At 40.0% G+C, this 21,564-nt stretch overlaps 1 protein-coding gene across 3 annotated transcripts in view; it reads right to left on the reverse strand.

Moving 5' to 3' along the window:
- Positions 1-18,384: 18,384 nt before the first annotated feature.
- Positions 18,385-21,564, reverse strand: part of ATXN10 (ataxin 10) — a 78,034-nt gene continuing 74,854 nt past the window's right edge. The window contains exons 12-14 of one of the 3 annotated variants that reach the window (XR_014564201.1): positions 19,648-19,692; positions 19,290-19,384; positions 18,427-18,649 (exon numbers count right to left, since the gene is read on the reverse strand). Coding sequence is in view for 1 of the 3 variants with exons in the window: in XM_083738822.1 (XP_083594948.1) it covers positions 18,459-18,649 (191 nt within the window). In the remaining 2 variants the exon portion in view is untranslated. Of the gene's footprint in view, positions 18,650-19,289; positions 19,385-19,647; positions 19,760-21,564 lie in introns of all 3 variants that reach the window. The other 2 variants (XR_014564202.1, XM_083738822.1) reach the window with 2 other exon arrangements.

Genomic DNA, 21,564 nt, shown 5'->3' on the forward strand with positions numbered 1-21,564 from the left:
TCATAGTCAAACCATTGCGCCACACTGGTGTCAGGTACAGAGACAGCAACGTGCCCAGTGCCATCCCATGAGCTGAGCAGAGGCAGCCTGATGTTGGTTTTGGAGATGGGAAACTTGGGTCTGAACTTCTATTTCTCCTCTGCTTTCACTTGGTAGCAACAGGCAATTTGCTCTTTGGCCCTTGGTATGTAAACTGCCACATCCATGATAGATTCAGAACCGGCATGTATCGCTGCTGCTGCTGCTGCTGTTTTGCATGGACTTAAAGAGAAAGGTAAATGTGCAAAATTAAGTAATAAATGCAGTGTCTGGGAGACCAAAGAAAGGCCATGGGAAGGTCAGAAAGTGAACCAACCAGCATCTCCAACCTGGCCTCCACAGCAGGTTCCACATCCTCCTCCTCCTCTTTACCCAGACTTGCCTACGCCCTTGAGAAACTCCTGTCCCCAGCATGACCTACATTTCCAGCTGGTAAAGCCTTCTGGCATTCCCCACAATGTCATGAGGGAAATTGCAGAAGGCATTTTGAAAAGAAAAATATCTGGTCACCCTAACTTAGCTTCAGCATAAACAAAGACAAACTAAACAACACAAACATGTGGAACAAAAACAAAAGAATACCCAAACCACTTTATTGGAAACATGTCTTGAGTCTTAAAGACATTCATTGAAATTCAGGGACACAAAACACCCAAAAAATACCCCCAACATGTCCAAACTCATCCCTTTCGCTCCTCCAATCTGGGTTCCATCATCTTCTCCCATACCCAAAAAGTTGTGGTGTCCGTAGGAGTATGAAACAACTTTGGTGTAACCACCAGAAGGAACTTTCCGTCTGGCAGAGGAAAGCCATGTGTTCTCCAGGAACCAAGTTTTGCAGTCATAAAATGTTTTTCAATAGCAACCATGTGACAGGCAGTCCTCCAGACTGAAAATAATAATTTATTTTTGGAGACTGGGTATGTAATGCCACTGGGAAGTAATCATGGCTAGCCCCACCCTGAAGGCCAGATGTCAGGGACAGGCAGGAGTCCGAGGGGGGGGCAGAGGAGGCAAGGGGCAGGAGGAGGATCTAGGGCCAGTGATTTGTGGGGTTCTGCACCACCCCTGAGGCAGAGGAAAGAGGAAGAGGCCAGGCAGTCAGAGATGGGGGAACAGGCAGAGGAAGAAATGCAGGAAGGCACAAACGGGGAAGAGACAGTCCCAGAGAGAGTCCAGTCTTTAGAATCTCCTCCATCCTCTCTCCCACTGTCTCCAAGGACAAGGAGGAGCTTAAAGTGAGAAGAGCAGCTGGAGATGCCGCACAGAAAAAGTCGCTGGTTGCTTGCATGCACCACACCAGAAGGAGTTTAGTGTGCTGAAAGGAGCGTGGTCGTGCTCTGGCTCCAACTGTCTGGGGTCAGAGCACAAGTCTGAAGAAGGAGGTGCCCAGCTAGCTAACTTGCAGGAGTGGTGCATGTGATTCTTGCACCTCAGGAGCTGGTGTAATTGAGTGCTTTGGCAGCAAAGAACTAAACTTCCAATTTTGTGTCCTCCTTGGGGCTGGGGGGCTGGGTGTGCTCAGGACACCAGGGTACATTAAAAGCAGAGCTTTACAGTGCAGTTGTTGCTGGACTGTGCCATTCAATGAGGCACAGTAAGGAGGTCAGTGAGAAAACTGCACATCAGAAAGAAGCGTTCCATTCGGGCTTCCATTCTGACACGGTCGTTTTATATCCTGGCCACCTGGTGCAATTTGATGGCTGTCAAATTACCGGTAACTGTGAGACATCATAGCAGAAATCTTCACATAATTCGGTTGTCTTTGCTCAGAACCAAACTAATGTTCCTCAGTGCAATTTTATCCTTAACTAATGCCTTGTTCATGGGACGTGGGTGGCGCTGTGGGTTAAAGCCTCAGCGCCTAGGGCTTGCTGATCGAAAGGTCGGTGGTTCGAATCCCCGCAGCGGGATGCGCTCCCGTTGCTCAGTCCCAGCGCCTGCCAACCTAGCAGTTCGAAAGCACCTCCAGGTGCAAGTAGATAAATAGGGACCACTTACTGGCGGGAAGGTAAACGGCGTTTCCGTGTGCAGCTCTGGCCCACCAGATGCAGCTTTGTCACGCTGGCCACGTGACCCGGAAGTGTCTCCGGACAGCGCTGGCCCCTGGCCTCTTAAGTGAGATGGGCGCACAACCCCAGAGTCTGTCAAGACTGGCCCTTACGGGCAGGGGTACCTTTACCTTTCCCTTTTTAATGCCTTGTTCATTCATTCTCTACTATGGTACCAGTTGGATCGCTCAGTTGGTTAGAGCGTGGTGCTGATAATGTCAAGGTCACAGGTTTGATCTCCATATGGGATGGCTGCATATTCCTGCCTTTTAGGGTGTTCAACTAAATGATCCTCAGGGTCACTTACATTCTATGATTCTATTATTTTCTGGACCCAGGATACTGTATGTGAATCAGGTCCCCCATGCAACACAAAAGAGAGGACAGAAAATAGCATATCCTGATTTAAGTGTGCAGACGAATTAAAAGAAAAGTGCAAGAATAAACCAAGCCAAACATCACCATGATGTCCTCCTTAGCAGAGCTATGACGAGCGTAAACGACTGCTGGACAGGTCACCAATTAATACGTTACATGATGGCTATCAATATTATATCTCAACACAGGTTTCAAGGAAGGAAACCAAGGTGCAGAATGAACACTCAAGCCCTTCAAGATCCCATAAAGCAGGATTGCTTCCAAGTGACTCTTAAGGACCACCTGCTTTTAGAATTCCTTGATAACATCGAGGAACACTGGACCAAGCTAGAAACATCCATTATTGCAGCTTCCGAACAAACTACTGGATACCAAACCAAGAAGCACCAGGACTGGTTTGATGAGAATGACAGTGAGATTGAAGGCATTATCGACAAGAAAAGGAAGGCCTTTCAGATCTGGCAGAGATAGAAACTGCGCCACTAAGGAAAAAAACCTATTCCAACACTAAGGCTGAGGTTCAAAGAAGAACCAGAGAAATAAAGAACTCCTGGGGGATTAAAAAAAACAACTCAAGAGATCCAGCACTTAGCCAACACTCATGTCATTAATGGGCCAAAAATCATGGCATATGCTCAATAGTTAGTGCCACACTTCTACAGTGGTACCATGGTTTTCAAACAGCTTAGTTCCTGATCAACTTGGAAATCGAACACTGCAAACCCGGAAGTCAGTGTTCCAGTTTGCAAACTTTGCTTTGGAAACCAAATGTGCTCCTGAGCTTCCAATGCAGTGTTCTGATGTGTTATTTGGTGCTTTTGTTTTTGCTATTTTTTGTGTTTTTGTTTGTGTGACTTTTTTGTTTTTGTGACTGTGGCTTGCTCTTCGTTTTATGGGACTCTGGCTTGTGACTTTTCGTGACTGGAACCCAGCTGAGCTACTGATTGATTGTGTGACTGTGGAAATGGATAAAAGCTGATGACTATCAGCATTGCAGGTAAGAAAAAAAATTAAGTTAAATTTTTATCATCTACAGTACTGTCTTATTTGTTTTACAGTACAGTACATTGATTATTCCTTTCATTTTATGGATAATTGTCTTGTTAGTAAAATTCATTTTAAATTGCTGTTTTAGGGGTTGTTTTTGAAAGTCTGGAACGGAATAATCTGTTTTGCATTATTTTCTATGGGAAAACTTGCCTTGGTTTTGGAATGGACTTCTGGAACAGATTAAGTTTGGGAACCAAGCTACCACTGTAAAAGATAGAGAAGCTATTGCATTGCTCTTGAAAGAACATTACCGGCATCTCCTTAACTGCAACTCCCCCATAGCTGCTGAGATCCTCTCACAAATCCCACAAAAACAAATTAGAGGGGAGCTTGCAATATCTCCAAATCTGGGAGAGTTGTGTACAGCTGTTAACCAAATGAAAAACAACAAAGCCAGCGAAGCTGATGGGATACCTGCCGAAGTCTTCAAAGTGGGTGGAATTGAACTTACACAACAATTTCACAAGCTCATCAAAAAAATCTGGGAGAAAGAGATCTCAGCAGACTTTTTGTACCTTTTTGTAACTTACAGTCTAGTTTTTAAGTTGCTAAGCTTTTAAATTGGGCTGAGGTCTACTCTTGCACTTTTTCATTTAATTCATCTGCCTCTTCTTCTCTTTCTTCTTTGGTGATCACTCATAGCCAAGTAAGATTCTCTTCCATGAACACGGTCTTAGCAGTGAGTCCATAAGTGACAGTGGAGGCCAATTCTGGATCCACACGTCCTTCCACAGTGGGGACATAGGTTTCGGGCCAGGAGTTGATCATGGTGAGGGTTTGCCAAATGTGCCTTCCTCTGAGCTCATTTCTCCTTTTGGCCCTGAGTTCATGCTTCTTCAAAGTCCATGACACCTTTGGTAAAGGCTGTTCTCCAAATGGAGCACTCGTAGACCAGTGTTTCCAAGTTATCAATATTTCTACTACATTTTTTAAAGATTTGCCTTGAGAGCATCTTTAAAGCTCTTTTGTTGTCCACCGGTATTTCGCTTTCCATTCTTGAGAATAGAGTAGTTGCTTTGGAAGACGATAATCAGGCATCCAAACACCATGACCAGTCAAATGAAGTTGATGGTGAAGAATCATTGCTTAGACACTGGTGATCTTTGCTTTTTCCAGTACACCTTTAAGTTGGATTTGTGGTACTACAGAGGGGTTGTTTTGTGCTTGTTGGTGCAGCACTTTGGTTTTTTGGATGTGAGTGATAGGCCAAGATTTTTGTAAGCTTCTGCAAAGATGTTTAGGATTGTTTGGAGGTCATCCTCTGAGCGTGCACACACTACGTTGTCATCAGCATACTGAAGCTCTATGACGGAAGTTACAGTAACATTACTCTCTGCTTTCAGCCTGCTCAGACTGAAGAGCTTTCCATCTGTTCGATACAGGATTTCTACTCCGGTGGGGAGTTTCCCTTCAACAATGTGTAGGCTCATGGAAATGAAGATAATACATAGAGTTGGAGTGATAACACAACCCTGTTTAATGCCTGATCCTACTGTGAATGGTTCACTTTGAGAGCCATTGTTATCCGCAATTGTTACTGCCATATTATTGTGGAGGAGCCAAAGGATGTTTACAAATTTATCTGGGAAGCCAATTTTCAGAAGGACAATTCGCAGAGCAGTGCAATTTACTGTTTTGAGAGCCTTGGTCAGGTCAATAAATGCCATATAAAGAGGTTGGTTTTGCTCTCTGCATTTTTCTTGAAGCTGTTGAGCAGTGAAAATTATATCCACTTTTGCCCTAGAAGGTCAAAAACCATTTTGGGATTCAGGAAGGGTAGCCTCAGATATAGTTAGGAAACAGTTTGCTAAGATCCTTGCAAGAATTTTGCTGGCTGTAGCTAATAATAAAGAGATGCCTCGACAATTTCTGCAGGCTGTTCTATCACCTTTTTAAAAAAGAATGGTGATTTTGGCAACAAAGTCTGCAGCATTAGGAAAATAGGGCAGAATATAGGCAGCAAAATGCCTTGTAATGTATTGAAAGCTCTTACAATCAACATTGTCTTTGTGGTACAAAATCTGACATATTATCAAGATCTTGCTAAGAAGCTTAATGAGTGCAGCAAACAAAGTTGGACCGTTACAGCTTGTTATTAGCTCTGTTCCTACAGCCTAACACAGTAAACCTATTCAGCGAAGGAGAAGAAAGGTGAACCACAGCAGATTGCTGCTGGTTAGATAGCAGCAGGGATTTTTGTACAACTCCTGAGCCTAACTCATTGTTGAACTGTCTGAGCAGTGACAACCTGGAATTTCAGCAGCATGGCCATTAAAAAGGTCTAAAGCTATTTTTTAACATGCCCCAGGCTTTACTAATCAGTGCCAATCACAGATCAGATACTGTGGCGCATCCAAATATTTTAAGGTGTTATTTGTATTCCCATTGTCTTCAGGGTATTAAAAACAGAACAAAAACATCTTGTATTAGAGATCTATTCACCATAAAATATTTTTAAAATATTCTTAATGAGCCAAAATAATCTTTAGGTGAGAGCCTCTGGCAGATACCATCTTAATCAGGAGGTACATTTTGCACAATATAGGAATCAGACCTTTAGAATTGTGGCAACTACCCTTTAGAATCCACTCCCCCCCCCCCCCTTTGGATATTTATTTATTTATTTACTGCATGTATATATCACCTTTCCTCAAAGGAACTCAAGGTGACATGCGTGGTTCTATTCCTCCCTAATGGTTAGGCTGAGAGGCAGTGACTGCCCAAGGTCACCCAGTGAGTTTCATGCCAGGGAATCTGAACCCTCGTCAAACACTTTTACCACTACACCATACATATTAGTCAGGTATTGTCTCTATTGGGGTTTGGAGCTTATTTGCTTGCAAAAGACCTTTATCTACCAACAAGCCTTTTAAGTCGAGATCTTTCCCAGTTTGGATCTGTACTGAGATTGTTTTTAAATGTTTTACTTTTTTTCACCCATTGTGTGTTTGCTGCTGTTGTCTCCCTTTTGGAGAAAGGGTGGGATATAAATTTAACAGAATAAAATATAAAAATTATCAGAAGCACCTTAACAAAGTTTTGGGCAACAAGATTTGTTAACCTTTCTTATAGTCAAACATGGGTATTCCAAGATATCTAATGTAGTCTTTCTCAAAATAGGAAGTTACTTTTAAAGTACACATACAAGCTCAATTCAGGCCAAGGCAATAAGGCCAAAACATTAGAGGAGGGGGGCCACACAAGCTGTTTGTATTTATGCTATTACATAAGTTTCTCTGTACTCCTCAATTTTTGAACATATCTTAACTGAACAAACCCAGAACCATTCCTTGACCAATCCTGTGCCAATAGGTTGATCATTGGAAGTATCTTAGATAGCAGCTATAATTTGAACTAACTGCTAATAATCTTGGTGCTTTCAGAAAAGCCTCCACAGGGCTTACTTCCAAGTCTTCCGAATCAGATTCTAAAGTGGATTAGAATCAATGTAATAAGAAGCACCTTTGTTTACAAGTGTAAGCCAGGAATGGGGGCCATGGAGTCTAGATTCAACACACAAAGCAATTTATCTGGACCCTGAGTAGATACTGACTGGGCCTGGTCAACTGGAACACATTTCACCAGTCTCGAAAATGTTTCTGAGCACAGCTGAAATTACTAGCTCACCTTTCATGCCCAAACATTTTGGGACTTTAAAGAACCACCTTCTCCCATGTGAACCTTTCCCTGTATTAATATAATCCTTAGAGGCCCATCTCTAGGTTTCACCTACCAGCTATTGCCTAGGCCAGTGTTTCCCAACCTTGGGTCTCCAGCTGTTTTTGGACTACAACTCCCATCATCCCTAGCTGGCAAGACCAGTGGTGAGGGATGATGGGAACTGTAGTCCAAAAACAGCTGGAGACCCAAGGTTGGGAGACACTGGCCTAGGCACAGGGTTTTTTCAGTTGTGGCACCCAGGCTTTAAAATGCTTACCCCAGAGAGGCTTGCCTAATGGAGACTATGGTGTTTTTCTGCACCAGGTGAAGACATTTCTATTTCCCAGTACCTTCTAAATCTTAGTTTTCACATGGCTACTAACTGTTTTGCTAGTTTCAATCATTTGTAATTGGTATTGTTGTTTTAAATTATTGTAATTAACAAATAAATACATTCTTGAAACATTTCCCCTAGTGCCTTCATTAGGCACCAGGCAAAAACATTCCTCTTCTCCCAGGCCTTTGACTAATTAGATGATCTATGGCCTTTTAAACTGGGGGGGGGGGGTGTTATTGCTTTTGTTTGTTGTTATGGTATGTATTTTTGTATTGTTTGATGCAAACCGCCCAGTGATCTTCTGATGAAGGGTGGTATAGAAATTCAATATAATAAAAACATCATCATCATTTCCCTTTACATGCAATTTCCACCTTGGGCCCAAAGGCCTCCGTTCCATAATTCTGAAGTACTTACTGCTTCATGGGACCATATTTAATACAAAGTCTGACTTCTTTGTGAGGGGAGTGGATCAGTTTGTGAAGCAAAATGCCCCCACAGCACTTCATGGTGGGTTGGGTCTTTTTTCTGCTACACGTAATTCAAGAAGGTTCTAAGATGCAACTTTTTTCTTTTTAAGGACAAGGCAAAAGAGACAAAGAATGCACATGTCCACTCCAGCAAAGAGAGAGAAAAAAGACAGGCTGGGACCAGTAACCAGGAGTGCTCAGGGCTTGTCAAAGCATTCCAGACTTCCTCTCAGAGGTGTCACTGCCCTTTGCTAACCAAAGAACAGACTTGTCAATGCAACCCTCTGGATTCTGGGGTTTCTGTTTTGTCACCTATTCCTGCAATCTCCCCAGGGGATCTGCTAAACAAGCCTCAAGTTTTTAAACAAACAAGACTTTAATTGAGAAGCACATGCAGAGACAGAAAGAACTAGCCAGCCGATTGGAATTAATAATAATAAAAAGGAACATATTTAGAAGTGTTCATAAAAGAAGGAGAGGAGGGGGGGAGGCGATGGGCCCCAAGAATACGTCATACCTGTAAGCACACAGTATTACTCCTTTCATAAGATCCCCTTGATGAAATGTGTAGGATTTGACTGCACCCTGTGAAGAGCTGCTTTTCCCAACAAGCTTTTCCCAGGGTGTTGAAAAGCTATCATTCATAAAAAATTATTGAGGGGGAAGGAGGTAGCAAAGGGGAGTTCAGAAGGCCACTAGCTCCAGTCGAAACTACAGAATAAGGTTCTCTGTAGAGCGAGCACCTGTTTTGCAGCCTCCACAAAAGCTGAACTAGAAAGCCTAAGATCCCAAACAGGGGGCGGAGGGAGAGAGAAAATATCTAAATGAGAGCTTGTTCTTGTGTCAAAATACGAGTTTTAACCCACGGACTGCTGCATGAAGTCTACTCTAGAGTGAAAGGATTCACATTTGCAATAAATATGTATCAGGCAGAGACGCACACAAAAGTTGAGTGGAATCTAGCCTAAGGCAAGCTTTGTCAGATTCTTGTGATACCAATGGGAAGTTAAGTATTTGCTTAAGCCTTGGCCACTGAAATCAATGAGACCTAAGAATGCTTAGCTTTAGGAGGCTAATGTCTGTTAGTACTAACAGTGTTTATTAATTAATTCAGTGGAAGGATCAGGTTTATTGTGATGGTGAGGGGTAACCTCAGATTAGGCTGATACACTAATTACTACTCCTGAAAAGGACGTTTTGCCACAGTTGTCCAACTCCACTTTGGTATGATTCATTTAGTACACCAATTTAGTGTTCATATTACAGATAGGTAGCCGTGTTGGTCTGCCATAGTCAAAACAAAAAAAATTCCTTCCAGTAGCACCTTAAAGACCAACTAAGTCAGTTCTTGGTATGAGCTTTCGTGTGCATGCACACTGAAGAAGTGTGCAGGTATCTGAAGAAGTGTGCATGCACACGAAAGCTCATACCAAGAACTGACTTAGTTGGTCTTTAAGGTGCTACTGGAAGGAATTTTTTTTAGTGTTCATAATAATGGAAGTAGCTTTGCTGTCCTTAACTGCTGCAGAGCAGAAAACAAAATATCAGGAAATGTATTAGAATATTTGGCAGCATGTTTCATGTTGGTCCAATATGGAATTAAGAGTCAGTGGTGCTATTCAGCTAATTTTGCTCAGAATCAACCCACTGAAATAAAAAAACACAACTAAGTTGGATCCATTCATTTTACTAGGTCTACTCTGAGTAAAACTTAAACTTCCCCACCCACAGGCTTGTATCCAACATTTGCAGGACTCCCCCCCCCCTCCCCTACCTGTGTGTCCCCAGGCTCTCTGAATATGCTCTGAAGTGTTGGGAACCCCCAGAATAGATGGGGGTGGGTTTCATGGAGAGAACAAATGTGTTTACTTTTTTAACTGAAATGATCTAGTTTTCATGGTTAAAGAACTCTATGCATGTTTGTAGCTTAAGAGCACAGAATATATTTTGTTTTTTTTAATAGATATTTATTAAAGATTTTCTTGATATAATAGAAAAAAACAGAGAAAATAACATATAACTTTACAATAGCCATATTTTCTTCGCTTCTTTGGACTTCCTCACATTCCAAGTTTATCAAACTTTACCCAGCAATTTATCACCTTGTTTCAATTCTTATTTTATAATTTCCCAGTATTGTGTCCCTAATTTTAGATATTTTTACCCAAACCTTAAAAGCTTAATTTTAGCATAATATTTATCCAAAATTTATCTTTTCTTATATTTTCACTTATCTTCATATTCCTTTCAACTAACTTAATGGTGCCATCTTATTTATAATCTTACATCTTTCTTAACATTCATACAATTTACAATATTTTTGTAAATAGACCTTAAATTTCTTCCAGTCCTCCTCCACAGACTCTTCTCCCAGGTCTCGGATTCTGCCAGTCATTTCTGCTAGTTCCATATAGTCTATCAGTTGCATCTGCCATTCTTCCAGTGTGGGCAAATCTTGGGTTTTCCAGTGTTTGGCGACAAGTATCCTTGCTGCTGTTGTTGCATACATAAAAAATGTTCGGTCCTTCTTTAACACCCCCTGGCCGACGATGCCTAAAAGAAAGGCCTCTGGTTTCTTAAGAAAGGTATACTTAAATACCTTTTTCAACTCATTATATATCATTTCCCAGAAAGCCTTAACTCTAGGGCAGGTCCACCAGAGGTGAAAGAACGTTCCTTCAGCTTCTTTACATTTCCAACATTTATTGTCAGTCAAATGGTATATTTTTGCAAGCTTGACTGGGGTCATGTACCACCTATATATCATTTTCATAATATTTTCTTTCAAGGCATTACATGCCGTAAATTTCAAACCGGTGGTCCATAACCTTTCCCAGTCAGCAAACATGATATTGTGCCCAATGTCCTGTGCCCATTTTATCATAGCCGATTTAACCGTTTCATCTTGTGTATTCCATTTTAACAGCAAGTTATACATTCTTGAAAGTACCTTAGTCTTAGGTTCTAGCAATTCCATTTCCAACTTTGATTTTTCCACCTGGAATCCTATCTTTTTATCCAACTTAAAGACCTCTTTAATCTGAGGATAATGTAGCCAATCTCGCACTTTATCTTTTAGTTTTTCCAAACTCTGCAGCCTCCAATTATCTCCATCTTTTTCTAATATTTCCCAATATTTCGGCCATTTGGCCTCCATATTGAGTCTTTTCCGGGCCTTAGCTTCTATTGGTGATAACCACCTTGGGGTCTTGTTTTCCAATAAGTCTTTATATTTTGTCCAGACATTAAACACTGCTTTCCTGACAATATGGTTCTTGAAAGCCTTGTGACTTTTAACCTTGTCATACCACAAATATGCATGCCATCCATAAGCATTGTTAAAACCTTCCAGATCCAAAACATCAGTGTTTTCAAGAAGCAGCCAATCTTTCAACCAGCAGAAAGCTGCTGATTCATAATACAACTTTAAGTCTGGCAGGGCAAAGCCCCCTCTTTCTTTAGCATCAGTTAGTATCTCGAACTTAATTCTGGGCTTTTTGCCCTGCCAGACAAATTTGGAAATATCTCTTTGCCACCTCCCAAAACACTCCATTTTGTCCACAATCTGTAAAGTCTGGAACAAAAACAGCATTTTTGGCAATACATTCATCTTTATAGCAGCAATTAGGCCCGACAAGGAAAGTTTCAATCTTGACCTACCTTCTAAATCCCTTTTAATTTCTGACCAACACTTTTCATAGTTATCCTTAAATAGACTCAGATTTTTAGCTGTTATGTTTACCCCTAGGTATCTTACTTTTTTACCATGTTTAACTCTGTCTCTTTCTGAAACCTTTCTGATTCTGAAGGTGTCAATTTTTTCCCCAATACCTTAGTTTTCTGCTTATTAAGTTTAAATCCCGCCACCTGACCAAACTCCTGAATCAATTGTAAAACCCTTTTCGTACTAGATTCTGGCTCCTGTAGGGTCAAAACCAGGTCATCTGCAAAAGCTTTAAGTTTGTACTGTTTCGCTCCGACCTGAATTCCTTCCACCAACCGGTCCCCTCTAATCATATTCAAGAGCACCTCCAGGACCGAAATAAATAACAAAGGAGAGATAGGGCAACCTTGTCGTGTTCCCTTTTCAATTTTGAACTCTTCCGTCACCACATTGTTCACTATCAATTTAGCCTTTTGTTCTGAATAAATTGCGTCTATCCCATTCTCAAATCCCCGTCCCACTCCCATCCCTTCCAAGTTTTTCTTCATAAACTTCCATGAAATGTTATCAAAGGCCTATAAATATAAACACTGGTCTATAAATATTAACACTGCTTTTGTATTAATATTTGTTTGCAAAAGTTCCAAAATGTCAATAATGTTCCTTGTGTTAGCAAACAAATGTCTACCTGGGAGAAAGCCTGCCTGGTCCTTATGAATTACTTCATTTAAAACTTTTTTAAGTCTACTTGCTAAAATGTCTGCAAATATTTTGTAATCCACATTTAGGAGGGAGATGGGGTGGTAATTCTTAAGTTGTGTCTTTTCAGTTTCTAGTTTCGGTATCAATGTGATGAAAGCTTCTTTCCACGATTCCGGTGCCTTCTTTCCCTCCATAATTTCATTGCAAACCTCCATTAATGGATGTATCAGATAGTTTTTCAATGACTTATAGTATTTGGAGGTAAGCCCATCTGGCCCTGGAGACTTGCCCAATTGCATGTTCTGAATGGCTTCTTCGATCTCTTGTTGTGTTATTTTATAATTCAGGATTGTTCTATTTTCTTGAGACAGCTTTGGTAGACCATTCTTTATCAAAAATTGTTCTATCTCAACCTCATTTTGCGGCCCTTGAGTGTAAAGTTGTTTGAAATATCTCTGGAAACACTTTCTGATATCTACTGGATTCTGAATATTTCTTCCTTCAATCTCTAAGTTTGTGACCGTATTTAGCTTTTGTCTCTTTTTCAACTGCCATGCTAACAGTTTTCCACATTTATTTGCCGATTCAAATGATCTTTGTTTCATTAGCTTAACTTTCCACTCCACTTCCTGGTTTATCAATTTAGAGTATTGTGCTTGATAAAGTTTAATTTCTCTCAAAATCTCCTTTGACTTCGGTCTCGATCTTAACTTCTTCTCACATTCTTTAATTTTCTCCAGGATCTTGTCTTTTTTCTCATTCTGTGCTCTTTTCTTTATGGTGTTCTGTTGTATCAGAAACCCCCTCATAAACGCTTTACTTGCGTCCCAGATGATTCTTTTTTCCACCGTAGTGTTCAAGTTTATCTCAAAATAGTCCTTCAAAGCTTTTTGGGCCTTTTTAGTAATCTCCTGATCTCTAAACAAATTGTCATTCATCTTCCATCTGAAGGAGCCGGTTGGAGTTAGTCTCATATCCATCTTTACGGCATTATGGTCGGAGCAGGTCTTTGGGCAGATTTCCACTTTTCTTGTCTTAGGTGCCAGACCTCTAGTTATCCATATTTGGTCAATTCTTGTCCATGTCAGTTGGGCTTCAGAAAAGAATGTTCCTTCTCAGAATATATTTTGTTGTTTGTGGAAAAACATGGAGAGAACTGGTCTGTAATATATTTGGCAATAAAATAAAAAGGTAAAAAGAACTTGCCCTATGCCATCAGGCAAATTTATATATGTTTCCATAGACTCTCAAGTATCAAGGTGACATATTATTGATGATTGCACCACTACCCAACCTTGTCCTAGGACTCTGATATAACATTTGATTCCGTTTGTTTTATAATGAATTAAAAATGTTAAAATACCCAGTTATCAAAATAAACTATTTGGATTGTTGCATTATGCTTTGAAATGAATTAGCATTAGACTGTTAGCATACTGATGTATTGATATGCATTTTTGCCGTCGCGTTGAAAAGTCCCTTTGGGCTCACAGTTGAAACTGAGATAATAAATGCGCAGTGTCATCTATGTGCCTACTGCTGTAGAGTACAAGAGCACAGCTCCTTGCTCCTAAGAACTTGCAGCGTAAAATTCGCCGAGGAGAAACAGAGGAAGGAGAAGGAAGCATGGGGGAAATGTGTGTTTGTTTTCATTTCCTCTTTAATAATCGTTTGCCTGATATTGCATGTCAGTAAACTTGAAAATGATGTTTTACCTTGTTTTGATAAGAGTTCCTAAAGATCCGTGGAAAAGTTCAATACAAATGTTGGACTCTCAGTATAAAGAAAAACCTTGAAGATCATGTCAGCATTCTAAAGTGAGTTTGACTTTTTAAAAGTTCATACCTTGGGGGGGGGGGGCAAAAGTTCTTTTTAGTTTTAAATTTAATGTGGGGGAAAGAGGAAATTATCCTTCTGTATAAGCAATTTTAATTAAAGCCACAGCCAACCAAAGAAAGCTTTCATAAATTGATTGTCTGATAGAAATTTCTACAGGTAATGCCAATAAAGTGCTGACCAAAACAGATATGCAATACTTTTGTGTCATAATGTAAAGAAACTGCAAAAAAGCAAACCAAAAAACTCCATTGTTTTCCTCAAAGATTTTCTAATATTTTAAGCCTTTCAAGGACAAAAATACTCTTCAGAGAAGCATTTTATCAGAACCTTGGACAGCACTGCTGAGACTCTTCGTCTTATTTTGCCCCAAGATGTTTTGCATTTATTGTGCTTCATGAAATTCTGAATTTACAATCTTCCACTTTGATCCAAATATTGAATTTCATGTAAGTTGCATTTATATTGTGGAACCTACCATGCCAGAATGACCAAATTAGAAGCATTTTAAGGAATATTTAACATATTTCAAAACAAAACAAAACCATTTTTCAGTCAGCTTCAGACTGATTTTGCTTTTAAAGAATAATTGTTAGTGAAGGGAAATAATTTAGAAATATTTCTTTATAATGGCATTTTTAAAAAGCCCACAGCAAGTCAACAGTTACCAAAAGGCACAGTGTACAATTCAATTAAATAATGGATTCATACCTTTCTATCTGATTTTTGTAAAAGATAGCACACACTTTCTGCTAGGATTCAGTTACCCATTATCATGAAAACCCCAATCCTCACTTGCTTTTAAAGAAAAGGTGGAGAAAACTGATCTCTTTTGTTTAATAAGATTGCCACAAGCCTTGATCTGACTACTCTCTTTCCTTTCAATCTTGTTAAGGCATTTTCCTATCATTAGTTGATGCCCTATATTAATCCTCAAGCCTGCAAAGCACACCCCTCAGAAAACAGAAGACCACGGAAGGAGGACAGGGAAGCTGTTGTGCTCAAAAGAATTAATCCATCCTGGAAAATCAAGAGCTAATCAACCTCAATACAGTAATCAGCATGTTTTCCACTGTAAAAGTCTTGCATTTTCTACTTAGAACTGAAATTTTACCCACTACATATTTTCAACAAACAAGCAAAGGAGAAAATGCTTCTCTATCCCTTTGTTCTTCCTAGCCTCTTATATATGGACTAGATAATCCTTGGGGTTCCTCCCAACTACAGTTCTATGCTTCCTGATTCTGTGGGCATGTGCAGAGCCCACAAGTTGACACTCTTCAATTGCAGCCACTGACACAAAGGAGGAAAAGCAGAACCCATTTTTAAAAATATTGCATGCCATCTGGGTATACTTGTTGCACAGAATTTTTACTGACATTCTGAACTGCATTTTCCTTCCAGCAACCATTTCCCAGAAACATGCTTTAAATATTAACTATCAGTTGCAAATATCTACAGTGCAACACTTTGCATGTCTACTCAGAAGTAAGTCTCAATACAATTATAGCCTCAGGTACACATAAGATTACAATGCTGAAGTTTCAAAATTCCAGTTGAATCTGTAATACTGTCTTTTTTCACATTCTCCACTAAAACTAAAATAAATATTTAAAGGGGTGAAAAGAAACATTAAAGAATAAAGTTATGAACAATTTTATTTTGCCAGAGCATGAGTTCTTATGCATAATATGCATGATTCTTATGCATAATATTCTCTTACAGCTGTAGTTTTATTTCCCATGACAACCACAGAGATACCCCAATGAAATGGAAGTAGTTTATACAAAAGTAGTCCAATTTCTTGTTTAAGCACAATTGAAATGCTAAATGCATGGCAGATTCCCCCCCCCCCCCAGCCTGCTCACATCACTTGAAAGAAGTGCCTGTCAACATATTTGTGCCTAGTTAGATGTTTCTGCCGCCATGAAGCTGTGCTGCTGATCATGGGGGGAAATCACCACTGGAATTGTGTGGTTCAACTTATAGGGCATATGAAAGCATCCCTGGTCTTCTTATGGAAATATTTCATTTATGCCAAATACTTAGCTGAACTTCCTCCTGTTCTCTCCCTTGTGTTCTATTAAAACAAAAAAGGAATATATTGCTTGTGTATTCATTAAATCACATTCCTTTTCTGCCTTAGTGGGGTGGGTCTGCGTGAGAGAGAAGATGGTCAGTGTTAATAACATGTGTTTGATTATTCCAACTTAAGGCAAACCACGTTGTTATCTGAGGGAAGCTGCAGTAGCTTATCTTAAAATAATACACATTTTTGGAACACAGCCCAAAGTTTGGAAACTGAAGGGAGCATATTAAAAATATTAAGAATTAATTTGTTCTGTTTTTTGTTTTTACCTGAGAAAATGAATTTGGGGCACAGGGAGTTAATTGGCCACTGTCTCTCACCCACCCATCTCATTCATGCAACATTCCACAGTGGCAGAGTTCAACAACAATACAGAATGGTATCCAAAATAGAAAGGCAGAGCTTTCCATTCTTCAGCCTCTCTTGAATTAATTAACTGGAAATGAGTTTTGTCAATGTTTAGGGAAGGCACGGGGTGAAAAGAAATTGCTAGAATTAATCACAGTGAGAAACTACCTCTTAAGTCTTCCAGATTTTAGAAAAAGCTCATGAGAAGCAAAAGAATAATAAAAGGGTAAGTGGGATGACTTACCAAGGGAACAAATAAAATTCAAACAAACATCCAGTTCTCTAGAAACAGAGACAAGCCCTGTGACAGTTAAACCTAACACCTGCTGCTGCAGCAGCTTCTGCATTTTTTAATTCATTTTGCAAATGGTAAATTACAGAAGAACTCTGATGTGTAAGTAGTGTATCAGTTTTTTTGCAGTGATGATAAATAGATATTTGTAATAAATAAAAAAGAGCGACAAACAATTCTAATGGTTGCAATGTATGAGGGCATATTTCAGTAATTCCTCAGAAGATGGCTTCTCATGTTCACTAAAGTGAGGCAGAAAATTCATGAGTGATTAAGACAAAAAAAATTCCTTCCAGTAGCACCTTAAAGACCAACTAAGTCAGTTCTTGGTATGAGCTTTCGTATCTGAAGAAGTGTGCATGCACACGAAAGCTCATACCAAGAACTGACTTAGTTGGTCCTTAAGGTGCTACTGGAAGGAATTTTTTTTGTTTTGACTATGGCAGACCAACACGGCTACCTATCTGTAACATGAGTGATTAAGAGTCTGATATGTTGTGTTTACACAAGGGGGAAAATGCATTATTGCAGCCAGACATATTCATCTCCCACCTTTTCATACACTTGGAGGTAAGCTTCCTTTTTTGCAGCTTTAGATGAAAATACTAATACAAATAATACAAATACTAATAATATTGTTTATACCCCACCCATCTGGCTGGATTTCCCCAGACACTCTGGGTGGCTTCTAGCAAAATATAGGGGGGGGGGAGAATGTCAAACTTTAAAAACTTCCTGATACCCGCCTTCAGATGTCTTCTAAGAGTTATGTAGTTCATCTCCTTGGCATCTGATGGGAGGGCGTTTCACAGGGAGGCCCTCTGCCTGGTTCCTTGTAACTTCACTTCTCACCAGAAGACCCTTGGAAGTGGACCTCAGTGTCTGGGCTGAATGTTGGAGGTACACTGGACTGAGACTGTTTAGGGCTGTAAAGGTCAGCACCAACACTTTGAATTGTGCTCGGAAACATACTGGGAGCCAGTGAAGATCCTTTAGGACTGGCGTTATATGGTTTCGGCGGCCGCTCCCAGTCACCAGTCTAGCTGTCGCATTCTGGATTAATTGCAGTTTCCAGGTCACCTTCAAAGGTAGCCCCACACAGAGCGCATTGCAGTAGTCCAAGTAGGAGATGACCAGAGCATGTACCACTCTGGCGAGACAGTCGGCAAGCAGGTAGGGTCTCAGGCTGCGTACCAGATGTAGCTGGACACAGAATTGATCTGCACCTCCATGGACAGCTATGAGCAGGGAGTCCCCCATACCCACCCACACCATGTCCCCCAAGAGAAATACTTCTGTCGTGTCTGGATGCAATCTCAATCTGTTAGCCGCCATCCATCCTCCAACCGCCTCCAGGTATCTAGCAGCTATGAATTAGTTTGGTAGATACATTATATTTTTAACATTTTATTCAATCTAGGAAGGTTTAAAATTAACCTTTGATTTTGGTAAGAAATAATGCCAACAATCTGGTTGAGAGTCTATTTTATACTACATTGGTATCGTATCCACAGCAAAACAGATGAAAACCATTCAGTTTGCTTATAGATGTGGTGTCTTTCCACTGGATCTCAAAATCAACTTCTGATCTCGTTTCTCAACTTTCAATCCCATCTTCTCCAGGACAGAATTGTCAGCCAGTCCCTGCTGCTCCATCCGTGCAATGAGTTCTTGGTTTCTTTCATTCTCTTCTGTGAGGTTGCGAATTGTATATACTGCCCACTGGCTTACAACTGTTGAAAAGAGTTAAGGAATTTATGCCATGTTCATTTCCAGTTAATGTATATAATATGCGACACATGTTACAAATACTTGTATTTCAATAAATTAAACAGACTGATTAAATCCATATTGTCATTTACAAAAGTCACTTTAACCACCCAAAAGTCTGTGTTAAGGGAATGTCAGTTCACCGATATCAGAAAAACAGGCCATGGTCCTGTACTCAGCTACGTGTATGCCACTGCTATGAAAGACAAAGTAGAAGCTCTCATGACTATGTACCTAATTATAGTTAAAATCAAATGTGTGACCAAAATATTCAACATGAACCTAGTATGGAAGAAGGTTTTAATGCAGGAAATTAGGTGTAAGAAAAATGCATCCAGACAAAAATCTCCCCACCACCACCCCTTATATTTTTAATAGCATAAACATAAACAGAGCCTGTTAGGTCATGCCAAAGGCCCAACTAGTCTGGAATTCTGTTCCCAGTGGTGAATAAGATGACAATGGGAAGCCTGCAAGCATATTTTCCATATTTTAATACATTCTTATCATGTATATTTATATTTTAGCATTATTGGTTGTACTTTGTTTATAATATTTAAGTTATTTCTTGACATGTGTTGCTTCTGTAAAATGAAAAATGACCTTTTTAAAGTCACCAAACTATAACTACTGGTTTTGGAAGACACTTAGAGCTAGGATACCCTGCAATGATCCATTCCTCTTTCATGGTGGTCTCCCTTCAAGCAAAGTTTCAGGCAAATGTTAGATCCAGGTTTAATAATTTCCATCATCATTAATAAACTACATCCTGAGCATTCCATTAAAACTATTTGCTTAAATGCTGCAAGCAAGGTGTTATGTCACAAAATGTAATTGCTCTCAAAAACACCTACAGAGGAGACAAGGAATTCCAACTCCATGCAAGAACAAAATGCCTGCAGGGCACCAATTATTTGCTACATGTAGCTTCACATACAAGAGAAAGCTGTGCATAATTTACTCGTATCCTTCATAGTTTCTTGCTAAGTTCCACATGGCCATTCACCTTCAGGGCATAAGCAGAGCTGTCTGGAGTCTGGGTGTGGCAAGAATACCAGTCAAAAGAGTGAAGACTAGAAAAGTATGGAAGAGTATTGGTCAACATGGATCACTGCTGTGCATCCCATGTAAATTTAATAAACAAGAAAAGCCTAGTTTGAAGTTGGATCTTTGAGTATACTAGACTACTTATTTTTACTGTGAATTCCCTCTAACAACCTCAGACCAAAGCATGAAACACAACTGTTTATGACCAGAGATTTGTCCTAATTAACAAAATGAAGAAAGATAAGTAGATGGATATAATGCAGAGGAGGGAAACAAAGACAGCCATGTAGTCTGGCAGTGGAAAGTAACACAGTGCTAGTTTACCCAAGCTAATGCTATTTTGGCAATATGTTAATTCAGGAACAGATTTGAAGCAGAGCTCCACCGATTTTATTCACTACTAGCACAGAGAACATGAAGACCTTTTCAGAGAGCTGTACCATATTGTCAACTTGGCAGAAAAGGATAGTGATCTGCAAGTGTCACAGATTCTAATTATGGTCACATGGCACTCAGCAGCACATTATTAGCATTTGATTGACTTGAGTATAGCTTTCTGGAAGAAAGAATGCTAGGAAGTTGTTTCTTTAAAAGCTGCTTGCAATGTACATTTGTCTGCTTTAAATATGAAAAATTAAGACCATTGAGGATATTTGCCATGTTAGGACAATCCAAAAGGGTTTATTGCACCCACAATATAAACATGAGTACCAAATAATATAGTTTTAATTATAAGAGAGTGACCCAGACTTGCAGCAGCAGGGCTTAAGAGAGCGATGGAGCCACTGTCCCATTCACAGTCCCACCGCACATATTGGCTGGGGTGGAAGGGCAGGAGCCATGAAGAAGGGATGGATCAGACTTGTTGCCATCACAATGGCAGCAGATCCCTAACCAGACCAGTTCTGACCCGTCCTGAAACACCAGCAGAAATGCCACCAGCAGTATGGGAGACACCTGGAGGCACTTCTTGAGGGACATGCCTATGCCAGGCAACCCTGCTCCAGTCCAGTGCATTGGGGCCCTGAACAGGGGCTCTCAGTAACTAAACAAAGGGTTGGAAAAATCAGGTTATCAATATAAACATCAATATGGATTCTCATTGTTTTAACAGAGCATTTTAGTGTATTCTGTATGTGTTTATGCCAATGAACTTTTAATTTTTTTAAAAAAGACCACCATGTAGAGAACATCAGCTTCATGAACTGGCCCGCTAATTAAGAGTGTCTTCAAACATTTGCAAGGGCAGAGATATTAAAATTAAATTACAATTAAAGTATACTGCTGTAGAGTGTGATTGAACAATACAAGTGATATAAACAAAATAAATCCATGATATAAATTATAAAGTGTCACATGGCTTCTGTGTTTGTCATATCCCCCTTTTCCTACTACCAGTATATTGCCTGCTTGGGGGAAGGTTTGTGTGCTGTGCTTGCTCACAGCTTTCTCCTTTCCTAGTGCACTCTTGCAATGGAGAGTCATGAATATGTATGATTGCTCTTAACATGCTGAGTGAGCCTGAGACTTCTGGATGGCTGGATGCAGACCCATACAGACTTAAGTGTCACGAGAGATTAAAGCGAGTCCCCAATTAATATTCACATTACCCTCTTGTTCTTACCCAAAAGACAGATAGAAAATTGAACATATTCTTAAGTCCATAATCCGACCAACACTTTAAGCACTTTATTGTATAATCAGCCTTAGAAAGAGAGTGCTTCTAAAGTTTCCATAGTTACTACAAATAGGAGCATGAGCCCATTGGTTGCCAAACCTCACAAAATAAAACAAAACACAGCAATCACTGTAAACCCAATTTTGCAGGTTT

This window comes from Podarcis gaigeae (assembly GCF_964106915.1).
Source record: "Podarcis gaigeae genome assembly, chromosome: 5".
NCBI lineage: Eukaryota > Metazoa > Chordata > Lepidosauria > Squamata > Lacertidae > Podarcis > Podarcis gaigeae.